Raw genomic sequence first — 19,462 nt, 5'->3', positions numbered from 1 at the left:
TCCTTTTCTCCGGTTCTAAATCGCCCATTGGAGTTGTTTAATCGTCGCACAATATCAGCGTTTATTGTGGTCCCAGGCGCCATAAAGTTGGCCGGTAATATCCTGTTTTAATCCTATTATATAGCTGCCATGGTTTTTCGCGTGGACTCTCTTTGTTTTTTAAATGCTCGCAACTTGAGTGAAGAGAATTGCCGCCACTCTCGTGAACATAATTTGGTCTCAAGTGTGAATCGAAACACCAATGTTTCGTCAACCATGACAAGCGATGATGATGAAGAAACAGATGAGGTCCAACGCATCCTTGTCGACATGGAGCGGAGCTGGTATGACATGGACCTAGAAAAGAAATCCCAGCGCCTACAAAAATGCATTGCCTGAAATGGCAATTATATATTAAAATAGACATTTGTATCACAATAGAGATAGTTAAACTTTCAACTGATGCATAAATTATTAAAAATTAGCGTTTCTTTCTATTTAAAAAGGAAACCTTCCTTCTAGCGGATTGTGTGCGTAAGCTCTACCCGGATGTGAGATATTACATTTTGAATATATATCCTCACAAATTTCATTCATATTAACCGCATGCTACCAAATCGAGAGTGAATGACATTCGGCGACTTTTCCGCCTTGGTTCATGGATATTGTATGGTCCATGGCAATAATAGGTGAGATCATACAAGACTCATATTGACCAATGGTTGAAATAGATTTATTTGAAAACTGGGATTAGTCGCATCTTGAGACACATAGGAAGTCTACGAAGCCTAATACTGAGAAAAAATATAGAATGAGGAATCCCATCAGAATGACCAAGGAACTATAATATAAGGTCGGACGAATGGAATGACAGATGAGGAAGAATTCAATTCGATACTTTGTACAGGGAATAGAAGATTGGAGGACTGCAGTAAGGGTACGGGGATAGGACTAATGAATAATTCGCAAGCCTGCGGTACATGTTGCAAGATGATATTGCCAATATTTTGTTTTATTTGGAGATTTAGAATGTCAGCCCGTATTCAGAAGAAGGGTAGCTTATGCCCGGACCTTCATAATGTAGGTGACTATTTAAAGGGGTTAATTGAATTTATGAGACATGGTGTAAGATGGAGGAGGGGCTGGGAATGAGTCAATTGGTGCCTCTTGAATTGTTAAAATATTAGGAATTTAAATTCTTTTACTGTTTACTTACCGTAATACATGGCCGTACGCAACTATTACGGACTATACCTTTATTTTTTCTCCGATTTATAAAGATTAGATGTTTGTCTTCGGAATGACACAAACATGGTACAGATCTGTGGAGATAAAAGGCTGGGAATAGGAAAAAATAAATCAGAAAAACTAGTTTTACTACTTAATATTTTTATTTACATTTTCATTCAAATTCAAGGGAAATATCATCAAAATGTACAAAAGTAATCACAGACAGGTTTGTTTGATTTATGTTGACAGTCCTATGCGGTTGAGGCGGTGATCATGAGAGCGATGAGCAATATTAGTGATAATGTACTGGTTGCACTGCTTGCAGTAGATGGATTATCCGAAGTCAATTCCACTGCAAATAAAAATGAATTCAATCCGTTCGTAAACACAACAAAGAATTGGCCGTTTCCCACTCGCTCTGATTAGTTTTTTATCGATAGATTTCAATTGATATAAATTGGTTAACATTTTGCAAGTTCAATATGCCAATTACTGTCTGATAGTCATCCTTAAAACTTTGAGTCAACTCATGTGAAGCGTCATCATCAGTTCGAAACCATTTCTGGTATTTCACACTTAAGATTAATATTCATACAAAATTTGAAAGAATAGGTTAATAGGTTTTTGAAAGAATAGGATTTTAAGTGTCGTACATACCTGATAAGTTACTAAGAATTCACTAAATTTGCGACAAGAGAATGTTTTTTTGATTGGTACTCAAAAAGGCTGCATTTTTATAACAGTGTAAAGCTTCCTTGCGTACAGCTTAAGTATGTGCTACTGGCTACAGCTACGTGTTTAATAACGATGAAAAAGGCAAAGCGTTATTAGCTGGGATGGACTCTGTTGTGTGAGCTTACACAATGAAGCGAATGCAGAAAATATAATGTCAGAAAGATAATGCGAGTCTGTTGGCTTCACCAATTGGCCATCGTAACGGCTTCAGCTTCTCTCTACATTAGCGACGTGCTTGCGTGAAGTGATGGTGAATATCTCCGACTTCGTGGCATACCTTTTTTCCGTAACGCACCCGGGGAAAAGATTTCATTACTTGCTTTACTTCCGATATTTAAAATGGAGAAAAGGATTGAATGTGTTTAATAATGTGAGGTCATTTTGCAAATAATTTTCATCCATGAAAAATGGAGAAATCAGAACAAGATTTTGATAATGCTTAATGATTTAAAACTAGCAAAAATATTATTTATGCAAGTATTAATTTGTGTGTGAGCTCTTATGGTAACCGATTTAAATGAATTGCTCTGTCGGGTGTCCGCTACCAACTTTCACTCACTGAGTGTGAAAGACGATCTAATATTGAATTATAACCTTTGAGGTTGCTTTATATAAGACCATGGGTTTGATTTCTATCACATTCCGAAAACCCTAAATCCGACGTGGTGACATTTGTCCGTCTGAAAGGTAGGGAAACGCAACTTTTACTTGACGAATGATTGGATCGAAATATTACTGCGGCTGATTAGTTCATACCAAAATTTCAAGCACTCCGGAATTCGGTATGCCACCAAGGCAGTCTCACCCTACTGTGGTATCAAAGCTTATTGAATACCTTGCGTCCAGTGAAGCCTCGGTTGCGACGACTGAATGGCAGCCTTCTCGGCGACTTCTTGCACGTCGGTTGCCATTACTGCGTCTTCTCCCGTTATACCTATCGCGGAAGGAGACGAAAGCAGAGAGAGAGAGGAGTGACACTATTGGGCCGGAAGAGAAATGCATTCGCGTTGCGTGTAGATACAATATGAATATGGTGGTGCGGAATCGGCGAACGAAGAGGACTCGCTGGGAGCTTTCCACGCGGTCTCATGACACCGAAAAATGGAATAATCCGCTAAAGGAAAACATTTATTCATATGACAATAAAATGAAACGACATGCGCTAAGCGCACGTTTTATGTTGAATAATCCAACTGAAGCTCAGGAACTGCAAATAATTGGTATGAGTTTGGGAGGAATATCATTACATGAGTTTGGAAAAAAATGGATTTAAAACCAATATATACGGACGTTTATATTTCCGATCACGTGGAAAATAGCAGAAAAGAAAACAGAGTATTTAGTAATAAAGAAGTTTGAAATAGTCCATATGTTCTTTCGATCCTTTGAGTTTCCGGCGTGGCTGCGTTATTGCTAATTACAAAAATAATTATACCCATAGACACAAAAAGAAATGCTACAGCTACGGTTACTGGCTAAACAAAGGTTTATTGGATAAATAAAAAGTTACTTCATGGTATCACATCAAAATTGAAATCACGAAGGAAAAAAATGATTAGTATATTACTTAATATGTGTTCATTAGTAACAAGGAGTGATTCCAAACATGTAGGAACGATGGATATCATTCTCAATAAAATATTAATCAATTCAAGGAATTATTCCAGAGAACAAATAATCAAATGAGAGAAAATAACTTTTTCTTTGGTAAAGATTGACACTGCGCCTCATAAAGCACGTCTGTTTATGACTACGTGACTCAAAAATAGACCCCGTCGCCTCAAAAATAGATTTCGAATTCCACTTGGAAAATGACCTGTGGGCATTGGTAAATCCAATCTGAGGTAAATCGAGCTCAGGGAGGGATTAACATAAACAAAATTTTTAAGATTATTTATACTGAAAATGATATAAAGTATAATGCCGCAATTTTATTTTGTATCAAACGCTACCAACACTAATTTTATATGAATTAACTTAATCTCAAAAGAAGCCGCTTAATTTGAGACTTTCAGACTCACAATCAAAGAGTATTTTCGTTTACATCATCCATATTTGATCTTGAGTTCACATAATTTTTCTCTCAGCCAGAAATAATGAACCATCACGCCATAGATAAGAACCACAAAATATCGTGAAGAAAAAAAGCCTATTGAAAATCTATATTAAAAGGAAAATAATGTAAATTTCTACTAATGAAAATGGCCAATGTAATATTGATAAGCTGCTAAGCTGATAATTCCATTGTAAATAATACGGAAGGAAAAAATACGTTTATGTCGACAAATTTTCGGTGTAAAGACTTCGCTTTCTCAGTTGAACAACCGAGTTACCGATTACCTCAGGTCCTGTAACCACCACAGCTCACCTGATTCGGCCGACCTAACATCTTCGGTGGTTGTCTCGTCAACGACAGCGCCGTCACTTCCACCATCGGTGGCAAAGGCAAATACTTCGGAGGGTGGACTCCAGCCATAGGCGTTCCTCGACCTGACGACCGCCTCGTAAGAAGCGCCCGGGCTCAAACCTCTCAGGATGAAACTCTTGGAGTGGACGAGTGCCGATTGTCCGTCGGCCGGGATCACCACCTCCGTCCAGTTACTAACCACAACTCCCTAGATCACGAAATCAATTTAAAAATACTCAATTTTAATAGCACCGCACTGATAAATTCCATCGAATACACACCCCCTACTGTGATTTTGTGATAAAGCACAGAAAAAGCGACAGGTATGGTTTTCGAGGAAACCACTCTGATTTAACTACGTATACACTTTCGGAAGAATATTTAAAAAAACTATAAACACAGTAATCAACCTAAAGGTCGGTTTGGTGGGTGATGGTAGACTTCACCCCGTACTAAGCCCTATACGGCGTGTGAAATTCACGCATCAGGGTAGAGGGGCCAGTTGTAGGACAACCTTTGTCGGTTATGGTTTCCCAGGCATACCTGGTACTGAAAAAATCACAAAGAATATTAATATATTATTAAGAAGAAGAATATTAATGATGATAAAATTTCTGGAAAATCAAATTCCAGTAAAGGTTTACAGGAATAACGTTTTTTGGAAATGAATTCACAGTTATTTCAGCCGAATATGCCACGTGCCCACTTAATGTCCACAAAACATTAAAATGCATTTAACCTATCCTTTGATAAGGAAAAATATTTAAAACTCAAATACAGCTCATCGTGGTTTAGTTTTGCTCGGGGGAGACGGATAATTTTCCAAGATTAAGTTTAAAAGGCTTGGCTGCAATTTATAGGAAAGGGATAGAGTGGTTTGATTACTACGGCTTGACCCCGTTTGAAATATTTGTTATAGATAAATGAAACAAAAATCCACCACAGGTAATTCCTTGGGTAGCTGGTTATTGGCAGCAAGATGATTTATGAACCAGAGATACAAAGCATCGACACGTGGGGGCACCGAGTGGGCAATGTGGGTTGCCTACGTTGCAGGAAGTTCTCCCTGAGCCTGTGGGTGTGGGGAACTTCCTAAAACAATACAAGCATCCCGGTCTCGCGAGGCCGGGATATTTTTTTTCTGTTAAAATAGATTATTCAAAAATGAGGCCGCTTTCTTTTAGTGAGTGTTTAACAATCTCTCTCCGATAATATTAGCCTGTTGGAAGTATTTATTCCTTTTTCCTAAAAGTATTTTATCTACTACTTAACTATCAAACCTGTTCCACTTTCTCTTTAGAGAAAGAAAATTAGATTAGATTTATCATAATTTTGAACAAAATGCAAAATATTACTGTAATTAAAGTCAGTGCTACAAAAAAATCATTAAAAATGTCCGAACAATGTTCCTTTAACTTGGGGATAAATGCGATCGTAGCGCATTGATACTTTCTCTTTTTTGGCATCCTCTTTTAAAATCATCCGTATCAAAAGGTTAAATCCGACAACGCAAAAATGATGTAGATATTGGTTTTATTATCGATTAAAACTCTTTCACACTTTGCAGAAGAATTAACGAAAGTAAATCACATGTAACATTTTCCATCTAGAGAGATTTTTTTTAGGTTGTCCTTTTAAGACGCGGCAATTGTATGATATTATATTTATTTTACTAGGTTATATTATGTAAGCAAAGTCAAAATTTTATATATACGTCGAAGAAGCTGTCAAATCAATCTCTTACACTGATCCTCCGGAACTCAAGTTTAAAATTGATGATCGGGGTGTAACTCTCGGCTTCCCAGATGAGGGTGATGGTGTCCTCGTCATTCTCAAGCGGTGTCAGTCCTTGCTTGAAAACTGCCTCCCTCGCCACACCTTCCGCAGTAGAGGGCCGAAGATAGGGGTAAGAAATAAGAAGTAGGAAATAAATAAGACGTTTAGATCATGTAATTAAAATCATTAGTTGAAGCAATTTTATTCCAAATCATTTTTCCCATGGAGACCAATCATGAGCACAAATCTAACCAATTTCACGCACGAATTTTTTTCAAATAAATAACTTTGCACCGCTTCGTCATATATTCTGATACAAGTTATAAGTTTGGAATTATTAATTTATATATATGTGTATCGATATTTTCCTTTATACGTAATCACGAATGCGTTACGCTTATCCTGATGATCTTTCAGATGAATAAAGCAATGCAACAGAAGAAAAGGCAAATGAAAATCGAAATTCATAAAATTTTTACGACTATAAACATAAAGAATTTTCTTCTCTGCTCATTAATTGCAGAATATTTTTACGCTGAATCATCCTGAATTTGTATCAACGAACATAATCTATGCAACAAAATGAAAGGTCATTTATATCATTTTCCTCCCATGAAATTGTCGCGTTTAAAACTTAGTGGTTATAAGTAAAATAATAAAGAAATACTAAGTAAAACTTTTATAAACAAATTTATTAAATTTGGCGCAATTTTGAGACTCAAAACTGTAAGTTGAACAAATTAGGCACCATTTCGATGAAATTAACGCACTCATGGTTTGTGGATGGAGAATTATTTTCCCTAAGCTAATGTACTATTTACAATAAATGCCATCGGACAGGACGTTTAATAATTTGAAGATTTCAGCGCATCCAAATAATTCACAAACTTATGCAATTAATTCGCCAGCTGCGCGTGCATTGGGAGATCATCGACCCACCTGTGAGAAGCAGAGTCCTCTGATCTGTACCCAGGGCGTTGGTGGCCGTGCAGGTGTATGTGGTGAGGTCATCGGAGTGAACTCGGTGGAAGACAAGCGAATAACCATCTCCCTTAACTTTCTTGGATATCCGATTCGTCAAAGGAATCGGTTGTTTTCCCCGGCTCCAGACTACCTATTGGCAATATAACGTTTATTGTCACCATAAAATGTGGATGAATAATATTTTGTTAATAATTCAAACACCAACTTATCATTTCCGTATTTCCTAGAATTCAAAAAGGTTAAATGCATAACAGATACGAGAAATCACAAAGTAATAGATACGAAAGATATCATTCCGTTTTTATTGAAAAATCATCTTAAATTAAGTATCTACCTATCTCACGTTTCTTTGATTTTACTCCCCTAGCATGGTTTAGCTAATTTAATAAGGAAAATTAAATTTAAATTTCATTTAGGTTTTAAAACAACCTCGTTCTATCTACGTAAGATGTGAAACTTTTTCAAAACTCTCCATCTCTTTCGATACGATGTTTTTATATGAACTTTATATTATATTATTTTTAGCTAAAATTAATAATACAGCATCTATGAGAAAATAAAAGCTTCTTTACCGAAATTTAATTATATTTTAATCGCAATTCAGCCAAATTTTCTACTTAATACTGCCACTTTTAAATATTAATATCTAAATCACACATTTGTGATAAAAATCTGAATTAAGTAAGAGTGAAAAATTATTTTTATTCATAAATAACTATCCTATGAGTCAAGTCTTACTCTGAGGCCGCCCATTTTCGGGCTGGAAAATATTTCGGTGGAGTGGCGAGAAATTGAAACTTTCATCCAAATTTTCTTTTGAAGTCTCTTTTAGTGATTTTTTCCCTATTTTAGCTTTTGGAGTCGAGGGTGAATTTTCCTACCAAGCCGATTTAAGGGTTGAATAAAGGTATTATTTTCGGGGAAAATGTTCCGCATTTCTCAGGAACACCATATACGAGAGTGTGTGTCCACTTCAAAAGTGGTAGAAGATTACCTTTGCCCTAGGCTCCGCAGAAACAAAGCAGGTCAGCTCCGCTCGTACCCCAGGGGAAGCGTGCACCCACTCCTTCTCGACGCTCACCTCCGGCGGATCTGCAGAAAAAGCAAGAATCAAAAACCTGGCCTTGCCACGTACTGATTCAATCTGCCTATGACATCCTGATCGTGACTTTTAGACAGTCCAATCAAGGGTAGATTTCCAGGAAAATGTTAAAAAAATAGAATATCAATCTGGGAACTGGTACATAATAGCAAACCATCTTGGTCAATTCCATTAATTCATACAATGACTGCCCATCATGAAAAGGAACCACGGAGAATGACGTAGAGAAAGAAGTGCTCTTTAAAAGAATATAAATCATGCCCCTTATTGATTTCGGCTTGCTAAAAATAGCTGGCAGAGAATGCGAATAAGGAAATTTATATCTTTTTTATTCACACGGAAAATCTAAGAAGATATTTTCGTGACAGGAGGAAGTTTTAAGTTGTAACGAAAACAATTCTTTCTCTTCGCAGGTTTTATTTTGTTTTAAATAGATACTAAAGTGAGGATTAATCGGCTTCAAATATTTCAATACAAACTTCATGGGCGTTAAATATATTTGATGCTAATTACCCTTATGGCCCGTAAATATTTTCAGTTGTTTAAGTATTATAATATTTTCTGTTGTGCCGTAATTGAATATGCTCGAAAAGAACAACAACGTTAATGGAATTTAAATTTAAAGCTTTTGAAATATTTTTCATTAAAATGGCAATAAGTATTAATTCAAACAACAGTATTAGTTTTTTTTTAAACTTCCAAGATACGTCAACTGTTCCAACTGCTCTGGTTTTTGCCCTCCTATTTTAACGTTCAATTTAGCCTTTCTCTTCCTGGAAGAGAAAGGCTCAGTTAAAGTTACTTCTCCTCTTTTAGACTCTTCCTCCCATCTTTTCCTAAACCTTTATTATTTCCACGTGGAATGTTGTTTACCCCCACGACCTTTTTTATTTCATCTGCCTCGATGCACTTTCTATCTCATCGCTGAGTATACTCCGACCTAAGCTATCTTCATCTACGCAATATTCTCTTTCTTTTTCTAACTTTGTTGGCCTAAGCTCTTCACCATAGTGTTCTATATCCATCCATCTCTCTTGGATATTTTCTGGTTCAACTATTATTTTACGCGACTTATCTCTAACTATCAACACAGATCTTCCCTTCTTACTTCCCGATAATGCTTTACCCTTCTTGCATAGCGCACCAATTTCACCCTATCTCTGAAAACTTTCCATATCCTTGCACTGCGTCTTCCACGACGCTTATTTTGCTCTGCTTGTTACCCGTCTCAATTTATTATTTAACTCTTTAATCTGCTTTCTGCTTAACTCTGTATTTACATTATTCCAAAATTGATGATTTCTGGTGTAACTTTATGGAACCGATTCATATTGGAAACATTGTGATTCCACCTGAAAATGACGTTCAACGTCCAAATCTGGGTCATATCGTAATAAATTTTCAATGGAATCACAAAGTTTCTATTTTTTCATTTACATTTCCATTTCCTTTTCTCGCCTATCTTTCTAATAATCTTATTCGTGATCCATGGTTTCCTTGTGCTATTCCTATTAAATGGCCGAGTAATGCGTTGGAAAAAAAAGAATGGGAGTTAATTACCACGACCTCATTATGCAAGTATCACAATTACTATTAAGATGATTAAGTTATAAATGTAAAGAATCAAGTACAAATAAATGCTTGAATAACAGTATCCTTACGTAATATTCGAAGTTGGACTGATGCAGAAACAGGGCCGCCGACCCCATTTTGCGCTGTGCAGGTGTAGAGGCCCGCAAGTTTTCTGCTTCTCGCCAGGAATGTGAGCCTGGAGTTCGTCACGCCAGTCAGAGAGCTGGAGTCTTCTGGAAGATTCCCCTTCGAGAAGAGTATGGTACTCAAATGCTTGATAGGATCCGTAAATTGCAGTAGTGCGTTAATATCAAGATTTGTGCAAAAAATGTAAATACATGAGGTAGGCCGATTAGGAGATGATAATATTTGACCAAGTCAAGAAAGCCCGCCTACCAAGTTATGTGATTATTTTGACAATGGAAACAAGTAAATTGCACGATAAATTTGTAAATTAAAGGTTTCCAAATTACATAATACAAGGTTTGCATAAAAAATATCGGTAACAATTTTTTCCTGACGTGTGCGTGAAGTGCTGAATTGAGACCGCTGGTTAAATGTGTGCATGATCGCAGATCGTATTGGCATTGATAAAATGCCACTGCACATCATTATGACTGAAAATTTGGCGATGCAAAAGATCTGGACTAAACCCGTCCTGAAGTTCTTGACGGCAGACCAAAAGCAGAGTCGTGTGACTGCTTGCGAAGCCCTTCTGCATTTTTTGGACAGTCCCGTCTTGGCACCAGCAGACTATTTCCTATTCCCAAAAGTGAAATCCTCCCACAAAAGACGCCATGGGACCCTAATTACCACCAAAGAAACTTGCACGCGGAGCCTTCAGGGTCTTCCGGAATCCGTCTACCAGGAAGACTTCAAAGTCAAGAAGCAAGTCGTGTAATAGCCGTCGGCAAAAGTGTATCGACGTTCAAGGGATGCACTTTGAAGAATTTTGAGGCATTATAGCAATATCTGCAGTAAAATTATTTTTACGAAACATTCCCCGATACTTTTTACACAAAAAATGTATCTTTAGAATAATGGCTCTTCAACAAGGAAAGAAATTTTACAAAAAAATTTATATTATTTAATTTCTCAAACATCTCAAAATGGACATGCCAGCTGAAAACAAATCTTGAACATGAATTTCACTTATGGCATTTTCGCATAAATATTTTCCATGAAATTCTCATTAAACAGACATTAATAAACAAACATAGTAATAATTATTGTGCAGGAAGATTAAAAACTACATCAAGCATCGGGCGCTGATAATGGATAACAGCCCCGTTGAATCTAATTATTTCTTTTTCTCCAGCATTCAACATCCTATGAATTTCCACATGCATGTATGTCAATTCTTGAATGATACACTGTTTATGGTTGGCTTTGTTGAAGGAATCATTTTCATTAGATATTTTTTAAAAATTAGAACGAGCCATCATGAGAAAGAATGTTGGGCTATTGATTAATGTCTTCAACCATTAATTTCTAGCTTAATCTATTTCGATGTTCTCACCAAGTGGCTCCATGAAACTGTCGGGGTGGGAAAGGCGAAAGCGTGACACTTAATGTTGACTTCATCGCCGATTTTCACGTCCATCACTGGCCCAGAGGGAGACAGGGACACCGTCGGATTGTCTTGGTGGAAAAATTTGAGGTAATTGGAATTATAAAGCTAAAAAATATGGTGATAATTATGATACCGTGAATATCTACATATTTAAGAAAATACGATACGGTACTTCCAAAGATACAATGAAATATTCATCTTTATTATTGTAAGTGACTCCAGGTTTTATCTCGTACGTTCAATGTTAAATTTATTTAAGAGTATATCACATTAATTTGAAAACTAATGCTGGTTTAAAATGGATGAAATCTTAATATAATTAGTATAGCAATATTTAGGGTGAATGGATTTGCTTTTGAATATGGCAACACAAGGTAAACGATTTAAATAAGGCAAAATTCACTCTTAGTCATTTGATACTCGACCATTTGGGAATAAATATGATGTTAAATTTCATATTAATAATTGTAAAATGCCGATTTCTTTCAAAGAAACTAAAGATACTTGCTGAAGTTAAGTTACATTCTTATGTACAGATATACAGACCTATATATATGTACCTGTATGACTCGTATGACTGTCATCAAATTATATCAATCGTGATTAACCATATCGACACTGTAATACCAACTATACATACAAAGACTTTATATGTCCATAATTGATATATTATTTTATTTTAAATGTTTAGGAAGTGAACGAAAACAGTTGATGAAGTCATAGATAGGCCATAGCCACCCAAGTCATAATTTAATTATTTCGCTCTGCCGTGACCAAGCGTCAAATTGCGGAACGAGGAGTCAAATGACACTTCGGCTCATGTCGTGTCAAGTGGGCACAAACAGCAGTGAAGCGAAAGGAGCCTTCACCCACAGAGCACTTCGATGTGGTGTTTCTGCACGATAGGGTCCCAGGGCGAGGGCCGCTCCACCCGACACTCGTACTCGCCCGCATCATCTGCGATGATGGCCGCCACCTCGAGCCCGTTGTCCGCACCCATCCTCACCCGCTCCGCCGAAAGGGACGCTGCCTCACCACTGGAATCCGCCAGAAGCCGCTCCCCGCGCCACCACTGCACCCGACTGTCCCCTGGAAACCACAGTCACGAACCATTAGGAGTGGTGTGGAAAAGGTAAGGTCGAGACTCAAGGCGATTGAGATAGAATTGATTTTCTTGAATGATGACGTCTAAAAATGAATTACTTTCTGATATTCCAAACGTTTATTGCTAAGCCTCGTCACTTGATCGGACTAATACATGTAACGCACAATGTGGCCGTTTCCAAGTTTAAAATTTTTTTCAAAGCCCGTTGAAATTGCGCGATTGTATTGAATTGTACGTTAAAACCGGTCGAGGCATTGCTGTAAAAGTGTGAAATATTAAAATTTGTTTTTTTTTAACAATAGGCTGCTAAACAGTTACATCTTCGCACACCGGTATTACGATGCACTGCCGTAGGTGCGAACATCAATGGTATAGTGTTTCTATGCCTGCAGAAGCGTTAGGACATAAGTGCCGAGTGCTATACTGTAATGCGAACAAATGAGAGACGGCGAGGTTTTTGCCGTCGCGAAAGCTTAAACCAGCCTACATCTGTGACCTATGATCTGATCCGTAGCCTAAGGTAACTAAGCATCGCGTGCACGAAAACGTAGTTTTGTCCTTTAGAGACAAAATCAAAATTCGTGGAGTTGAAATGGGCGAGGTATTGGGGAAAATTGGCATAAAAGGGATGGAGCTACGGAGGTTAGGGGTTTTGGGGACAATGCCAGCTGATAAGAACCAAAATCAAGGTACTCAGGGAACGCTGGTACCAATCAGAGAAACTCTGAGCAGCTTCTCTCACGTGAATTTATCATTCATAAAGAAATCTCCAAGCATAAAGTATCCCGTAGCTCACATAAAAACATGCAAGACTTTCAATTTAGTCCAAGAAATACCTTTTCCAGGAAAGGATCTGCGCACCTTCAACAATTTTACTGGCATGGGACCTTCTTCCCCAAAAAATATGTTGAACAAGAGTCACGAGATATGGTTTTTTTATGTACCCATGTCCATTAAAATTTTTCCATATTAGGGATCGGCTGGTGCGGTGGCTAACGTACCGGCTTCCCACCGAGAGGGCCCGGGTTCAAATGCTGGAGAGAATATATATTTTCAGCCATATCCTGATCCCTACTCGAGGTGCTTTGTGGAGAGCACTTTTGAGTGAGTATGACGTCCGTCAGATGGAACGACCACAGGCGAAACACCGCGCGTCTCTCCACCCTTCCTTTCCCATTCTTCCTAATGGCGCAAATAACCTTAGCTGCCGGTCACCCCCCATTAAAAACTACTGCTACTAATTTCATATTTCGTGTGTGACCAGATTCTAGAGTTAGATTTATACAGGGAAGAAATTCTTTTTGAGCTGTTATCCATTTTCTACATGAACGAGGGAGCTTCATCTGAAGAATTACGCCTCAACCGGCAGCATGGTAAATGTGTCAACAAGTTAAATTAGCCGCCTGGGCCATCCAGAGAATGACAACTTCGTCAGATATAAATATTTCTTGGTTGACCGCCTAGGTTTGATGAAGAAATATTTCAGTTCTAGTAGTAGTAGTTTTGAGGGGAGGCGACCGACAGCTGAGGTCATTTGCGCCATAGGGGATGGACAGGAAAGGATGAAGGGTGGAGAGAAACCCGGCGTCGGCATTAGCCTACTCTTTACGAAAGGCGCCAAGGGGTCCGCGGCTTAACGTCCCATCCGACGGACGGCGTACTCACTCAAAGTGCCCTCCACAAAGCACCTCAAGTAGGGATCGAGATACCTCTGAAAATATTCAACACCGCCGGGATTTGAACCCGGGCCCTCTGGGTGGGAAGCCAGTACGTTAGCCCCCGCACTATCTCGATCCCCAATATTTCAGTTCTAAATAATGATCAGTTCTACACTTCTCACCATGACTTTTGGAATATATGATCAAAAACAAGTTCAATTTTTGCAAGAGAACTACTTGGCCATTTTTGACATTCCACAAAAAGCGTCCCATTTTAATGGCTACGTCTGATGATATGATAGAGCTTTGCCAATATTTTACCACTTCATAGGCACAAGAACAGTAAAAACTCATTCACTCCAGCTCAGCTATTACGCACATTAGATGTTTAATTAAAATTTTACACTCCTACCCAATATAATGAAGTATTGTAAAATACAGCTTAAATAAAATCACAAATGTTTGTAATTGTCTGATAAAAAGAGGCATGAGTAGAGCGCTGGGTTATTTCCCAGTAAGCCCTGCTTCGATACAGGGTGAAATTGAAAGCTTAAATCTTCCACGCTGCTGGGAGATGTTTAATTAAAATTTTACACTCCTACCCAATATAATGGAGTATTGTAAAATACAGCTAAAATAAAATCACAAATGTTTGTAATTGTCTGATAAAAAGAGGCATGAGTAGAGCGCTGGGTTATTTCCCAGTAAGCCCTGCTTCGATACAGGGTGAAATTGAAAGCTTAAATCTTCCACGCTGCTGGGATTTATTATGCGATTGTTTGTAGATATTGTATTATTTAGATTGTTTATTTTAAGTAAGCTCTACCTTCACCAATCAAGCACTTCCTGAGCTTGATTCCTGTGTGATTTTTATGTCAAATTATTTGAAATCCATAAACTGAATACTCTTCGTTTTCTCAACACTTTTGATATGAATATATATTATTTTTTATTAATTTTTTGCATTTAATTTTCGGCTGAATATCATAAATATTTGTTCAGCAGACCCGGTTAGTTGGTTTGGATAACGTGTATAATTTTTCTGCGGTATATCATCGCCATTGTGAAGCAGTGCAGTTAGGGAAGAAATGATTTTTGGATCATTTCGATTCAAAACCTGGAACCTGGTGGAAGATTGAGTTGCATTAAATAGAACACCAATTTTGATGCCCAGTTTTTGATTTAACATATCTGGTGACGCAGATGTCATGCTATTTATTTTTCTTGTCAAAATAAAAGTGGACGAATGACGCTTTTGAAGAATTCATGGCAAGCGATGCGATCCGTTGAAATTAAAGACTACGGCAGTCCAAGTGTACTGGTAGCACGTTGGATAGATAGCAGCAATTGACTGTTGATGATAGAAAGACTTGTAAAGGACCTTATACTTACAATTAGACGTTGATTATACAAGAGCATTGGGTTTGTGCATCACATCAGTTTCCATAAAGTTGAGTTAGCGGTCCGGTGTGCCCACTTACCATTATCGGCCTGTTATTAGTCGAAGCGATACCATCTTTGGATGCCTTTAATGGGAGGATCAATGGACAGCAAAATAACCAGGTCACAAACGCGCCTTCTTTTTGCACATGGTATTGTCGCATATTGTCGCATAAAATGATCTGGAATGCACTCGTACGCTGTTTGATGTCGCATCGAGGCGAAAAATAGTTGCTATAGGTCCCAAATAGATGTAAAGTGAAGACGAGATTCAATGGTTTCACTGCTTAATTTTAACCTTTGATTGTTACTTTTCTGCTTCTAATAAACCTATGATGCAAGACTCAGACTGTCTTATGTCCGCATTGCAGGTTCTACATGTTTTAAATTGAAATTAGTTGCATATACAATTATAATAGAGAAAAGAATGGCAGAAAAAAATCAAAAATATAAAGAGGGAGATTTGTGACCAGTATAAGTAAAAATAAAATTAATAATAAAATATGGATAGTATTGAGAAAATAATGAGGACTTTACAGAGCAATACTTCTTCACAGCAATTAGCCCATCTTAAAATAGGATATGGATGCCGTAAGGATAAGGAAAATGTAAGCCTTGAATTGCACCTTCTTTGAAGGTTGTCACCTTACCTAAGTTCTCCACGAAGCATGGCAGTACAACTGTGTCGTTTTCCGTTGTCTTGATGACTGTGGGCTCACTCATGAAGTAAGGTAGTCCTTCGGTGTGGTCTTGAAACAGTCCCTCCTCGACCAAGCCCGCTACACCTGGAAATCCAGGAGGAATTGTGCTTACATTTTGGCTGCCTTCAGGAATTTGATCCGATTTTTTACTTTGCATGTTTCTTGGTTGAACCATTTATAATTTAGTATGAATATAACAGTAAATTAAACCTTCTAGGCGTCACCTCATATAAAACACAGTAGAAAAAATAACTTTTTCAAAAAATCATCATCATAAAGGCCTATTTTAGGAAATGTGGTTTTCAAATGATTGAAATCAATCTAATACCACAAAAGTTTAATTATTTGTGTAACTAGAATTTTGTAACTATTCACGCATTATTTATTGCTGGGAAGGTATTAATTTTATAGTGGGTGACACTTTTCGACAAATTAATTTTCGAATCGAACTTTTCACAAATAGTTACTTTGCCAACGATTATAGCGGTCTGTGTACTCCAGGGATCCGTTATTGGTACTTCGGTTTGACATCAGGTTATTCTGCGGTTACCATACACAGTTGGAGTCTACCATTAGTTCGACGCTCACCACGCAGAAGGGGGCAATCGAAACCATTGACTTGGGGCTTCGGACGGGTCCGTAATGACTGGACAAAAATTCTCCAAATCATTGCCGTAGTTTATAGAGATGGGAAGGGTAAGACTCGTCGAAATGGAACTATAGGCATGATTAACTGATGTAAGACACTGTCTAAGGCATTACTTGGTGCAATTATTTCATAATAACTTTGCGATTCCACTAGAATTTTTATTTTGCACCACCATGGTTTCGTTGCAGTGCATCATCATCAGTTAAAAATTAACAAGGATTTCATCATGTGTGATGATGTTGCCGTGCAACGAAACCATGGTCATACAAAATAAGCATTCTAGTTGAATCTACAAATTTAGTCTACCCTCATTCACGCCGAGAGTTAATTTAAGCTGTGCACTGTTTGGCTCCGAATATCACTTTACAAGTTGAATGTTTCACAAGTATCGTCACATCGATATTGCAATGTAAATGGGTAACATCCCATTGCGTATGTTATAAGATCGTATTCGCGACTCATACAAAATTTAGGGCTACGGTAATGACCGATTTTTTAACAATATACATGTATCAATGTTCCGAACACTCCCTCCTGACTACATAGGAAGAACATCAATGTTGAAAATAATACGTGGGATGTGTGAATATCGATGCTTGAACATCACTTCCAGATGTTTTGAATCGAAGATAGATTTTTGCTAATCGAAAAGTCGTTCAGTCCAAGTTTACATCGTTGTTCCTGGTGAGCCGATGTTGCAACGCGATATTGTGTGCACATCGCGTATTCATAGTTAATGTATAGAAATATCTCCCGGCCTTAAAGAAACCTGGTTCTTTTTGAAAACTATTCAACCGCAATTAATGGGAGGGGGATCTTGATAAAAGGGCCATCGTGTATTTTCGTCGGAGGGGTGAGGGTTGGGGGAATGGCTTGATTGACGCTTTGGGAAAAAAAGAGATGAGTGGGAGTGATGAGGCATCTGGGTGCCGATGAACATCCAGTAAGGGGTGTGACGCATCATTTGAAGCCAATGAGGGCGGCGGCGTACCGGAGGGGGAAGAGAAACATAGCACTCGCGGCCGGAAAGATGGGTGGTGTGGAAGGAAGCATCGGCGTGACTCACCCGAGGCAATATGCTGTTTGGTTTTCGACGCGATATTTTAGAATGTGCCCGCTGGCATTAGCGTTGGCCTTATGAAAAAGAGCCAAGGATATTTTCCAGATCAATATTAAGAAACAAAATAAAAATGACCGGGAACTGTGGGCTAAAAAATATGCCGTTTTTTCATCCAGAATGTTTACGTATTTGTTATAAATTCCAATAATACTGATAAAAGTAATCTATGGATATTCACGGAAACATATGCTGAATATTATTAATTTTTACTGGGAGTCGTTAACAAACGTGGATAGGCAGTTAACTGACGTTGTTTCTTATGAAAAATTATATTCCAAAATAAGCTAACTCTGTATAAACAATGACTGAGGTATAGCTAACGTTCAATGTGAAACTGATTTTAATAGTACATGGGCAGTCTGAAAATTTTCCTACCTAACAATTTCATGAGACATTTTTTCCTTCAAGTTATTTGTTATTTTTTAAAGTCTTCTTTTAAGTCAATACAATTTTTCTGGCAAACGTTTTTAACTATTCCAAGTGGTAATTGACGCCTCGTGCGTGTGCATATGTATATTATTATGAAACATTAAATTGATTTGTTAAATAGTATTTGTTTTAGGTAAACATTTCTAAAAAAATTTATTAGAAAGGTAATATCTTGATGTTTAATTGAAACAGGTTATGACTGATTAATAACAGCAGTATATTATGCCAAATACAAACATATCATCCTTCACTACCAAATTTTTCTTGGAGAGTAGACAAAGTTAAAAGGTGCGATATCCTAATACTGGTATGTTGAGCACCTGCACCTTTGGTAAACCCGATTTCAAAAACTTGCTGGCAATATCGAAATAAAATATAAATAATGTCCGACTGTACCGAATATTAGAGGTATAAGTATATTACCCCGTCCTTGAAATGGGTATTTACTCGTATAAGCAGAATAGAGAAACAGGAAATAATTGCTGTGACCACGTCAAATCGGTGTATTGGAAAATGGTATTTGGTCGGAAAACTGGAGTAAATTTAGATTTTTTTCTTTGCTTGAAGCTGACTTCATCCTTTGGGATTTATCTCATTGCCAGAAATAATTTTTTTTCTGTTGATATAGACGGGTTCATGGGAAATTGTAACAGAAAACAAAGTGTCATAAAGTGTTCGGTAAATCTATAACGGGAATGTGTGGAAGCATATTAAATTACACGTGACTCACTGGCATACTAAACTGAAATGTCATAAAACATGCAATTTTAATGAAAATGTTGACGAAATAATCCTAACCCTAAACAACATTGACTCGTCAGAACATAGAGCCCAGATTAGAGAGATTGGTTGCCAAACGAAGAGTTGAAGTAGCTTATTCCTATCGCCATTGAGATCACAACGAAATAGAAGCAAAAAATAATATTCTAAAAATCATATTTTTCTCTCGCACATTTCTTGTAGCATTTTTTTTTATTTCTGGTGTCCTAAGACCTATGCCAT

At 37.5% G+C, this 19,462-nt stretch overlaps 1 protein-coding gene across 1 annotated transcript in view; it reads right to left on the bottom strand.

The window, feature by feature from the left end:
• Window positions 1–1,362: 1,362 nt before the first annotated feature.
• The window catches only part of LOC139695095 (protein CEPU-1-like), a 56,944-nt gene continuing 38,844 nt past the window's right edge, over window positions 1,363–19,462 (bottom strand). Inside the window, exons 2-11 of the mRNA XM_071593723.1 lie at window positions 16,212–16,346; window positions 12,232–12,447; window positions 11,305–11,426; window positions 9,875–10,031; window positions 8,106–8,203; window positions 7,067–7,241; window positions 6,096–6,229; window positions 4,313–4,559; window positions 2,780–2,878; window positions 1,363–1,561 (exon numbers count right to left, since the gene is read on the bottom strand). Of these exons, the coding sequence (XP_071449824.1) occupies window positions 1,461–1,561; window positions 2,780–2,878; window positions 4,313–4,559; window positions 6,096–6,229; window positions 7,067–7,241; window positions 8,106–8,203; window positions 9,875–10,031; window positions 11,305–11,426; window positions 12,232–12,447; window positions 16,212–16,346 (1,484 nt within the window). The 3' untranslated portion in view covers window positions 1,363–1,460. The remainder of the gene's footprint in view (window positions 1,562–2,779; window positions 2,879–4,312; window positions 4,560–6,095; window positions 6,230–7,066; window positions 7,242–8,105; window positions 8,204–9,874; window positions 10,032–11,304; window positions 11,427–12,231; window positions 12,448–16,211; window positions 16,347–19,462) is intronic.

The sequence above is a fragment of the Hetaerina americana genome, unplaced genomic scaffold, assembly GCF_022747635.1.
Source record: "Hetaerina americana unplaced genomic scaffold, ioHetAmer1.1.p SCAF_6, whole genome shotgun sequence".
Classification (NCBI taxonomy): domain Eukaryota; kingdom Metazoa; phylum Arthropoda; class Insecta; order Odonata; family Calopterygidae; genus Hetaerina; species Hetaerina americana.
Note: the sequence above shows the minus strand (reverse complement) of the source record. Positions and strands in the feature narration are given on the sequence as shown.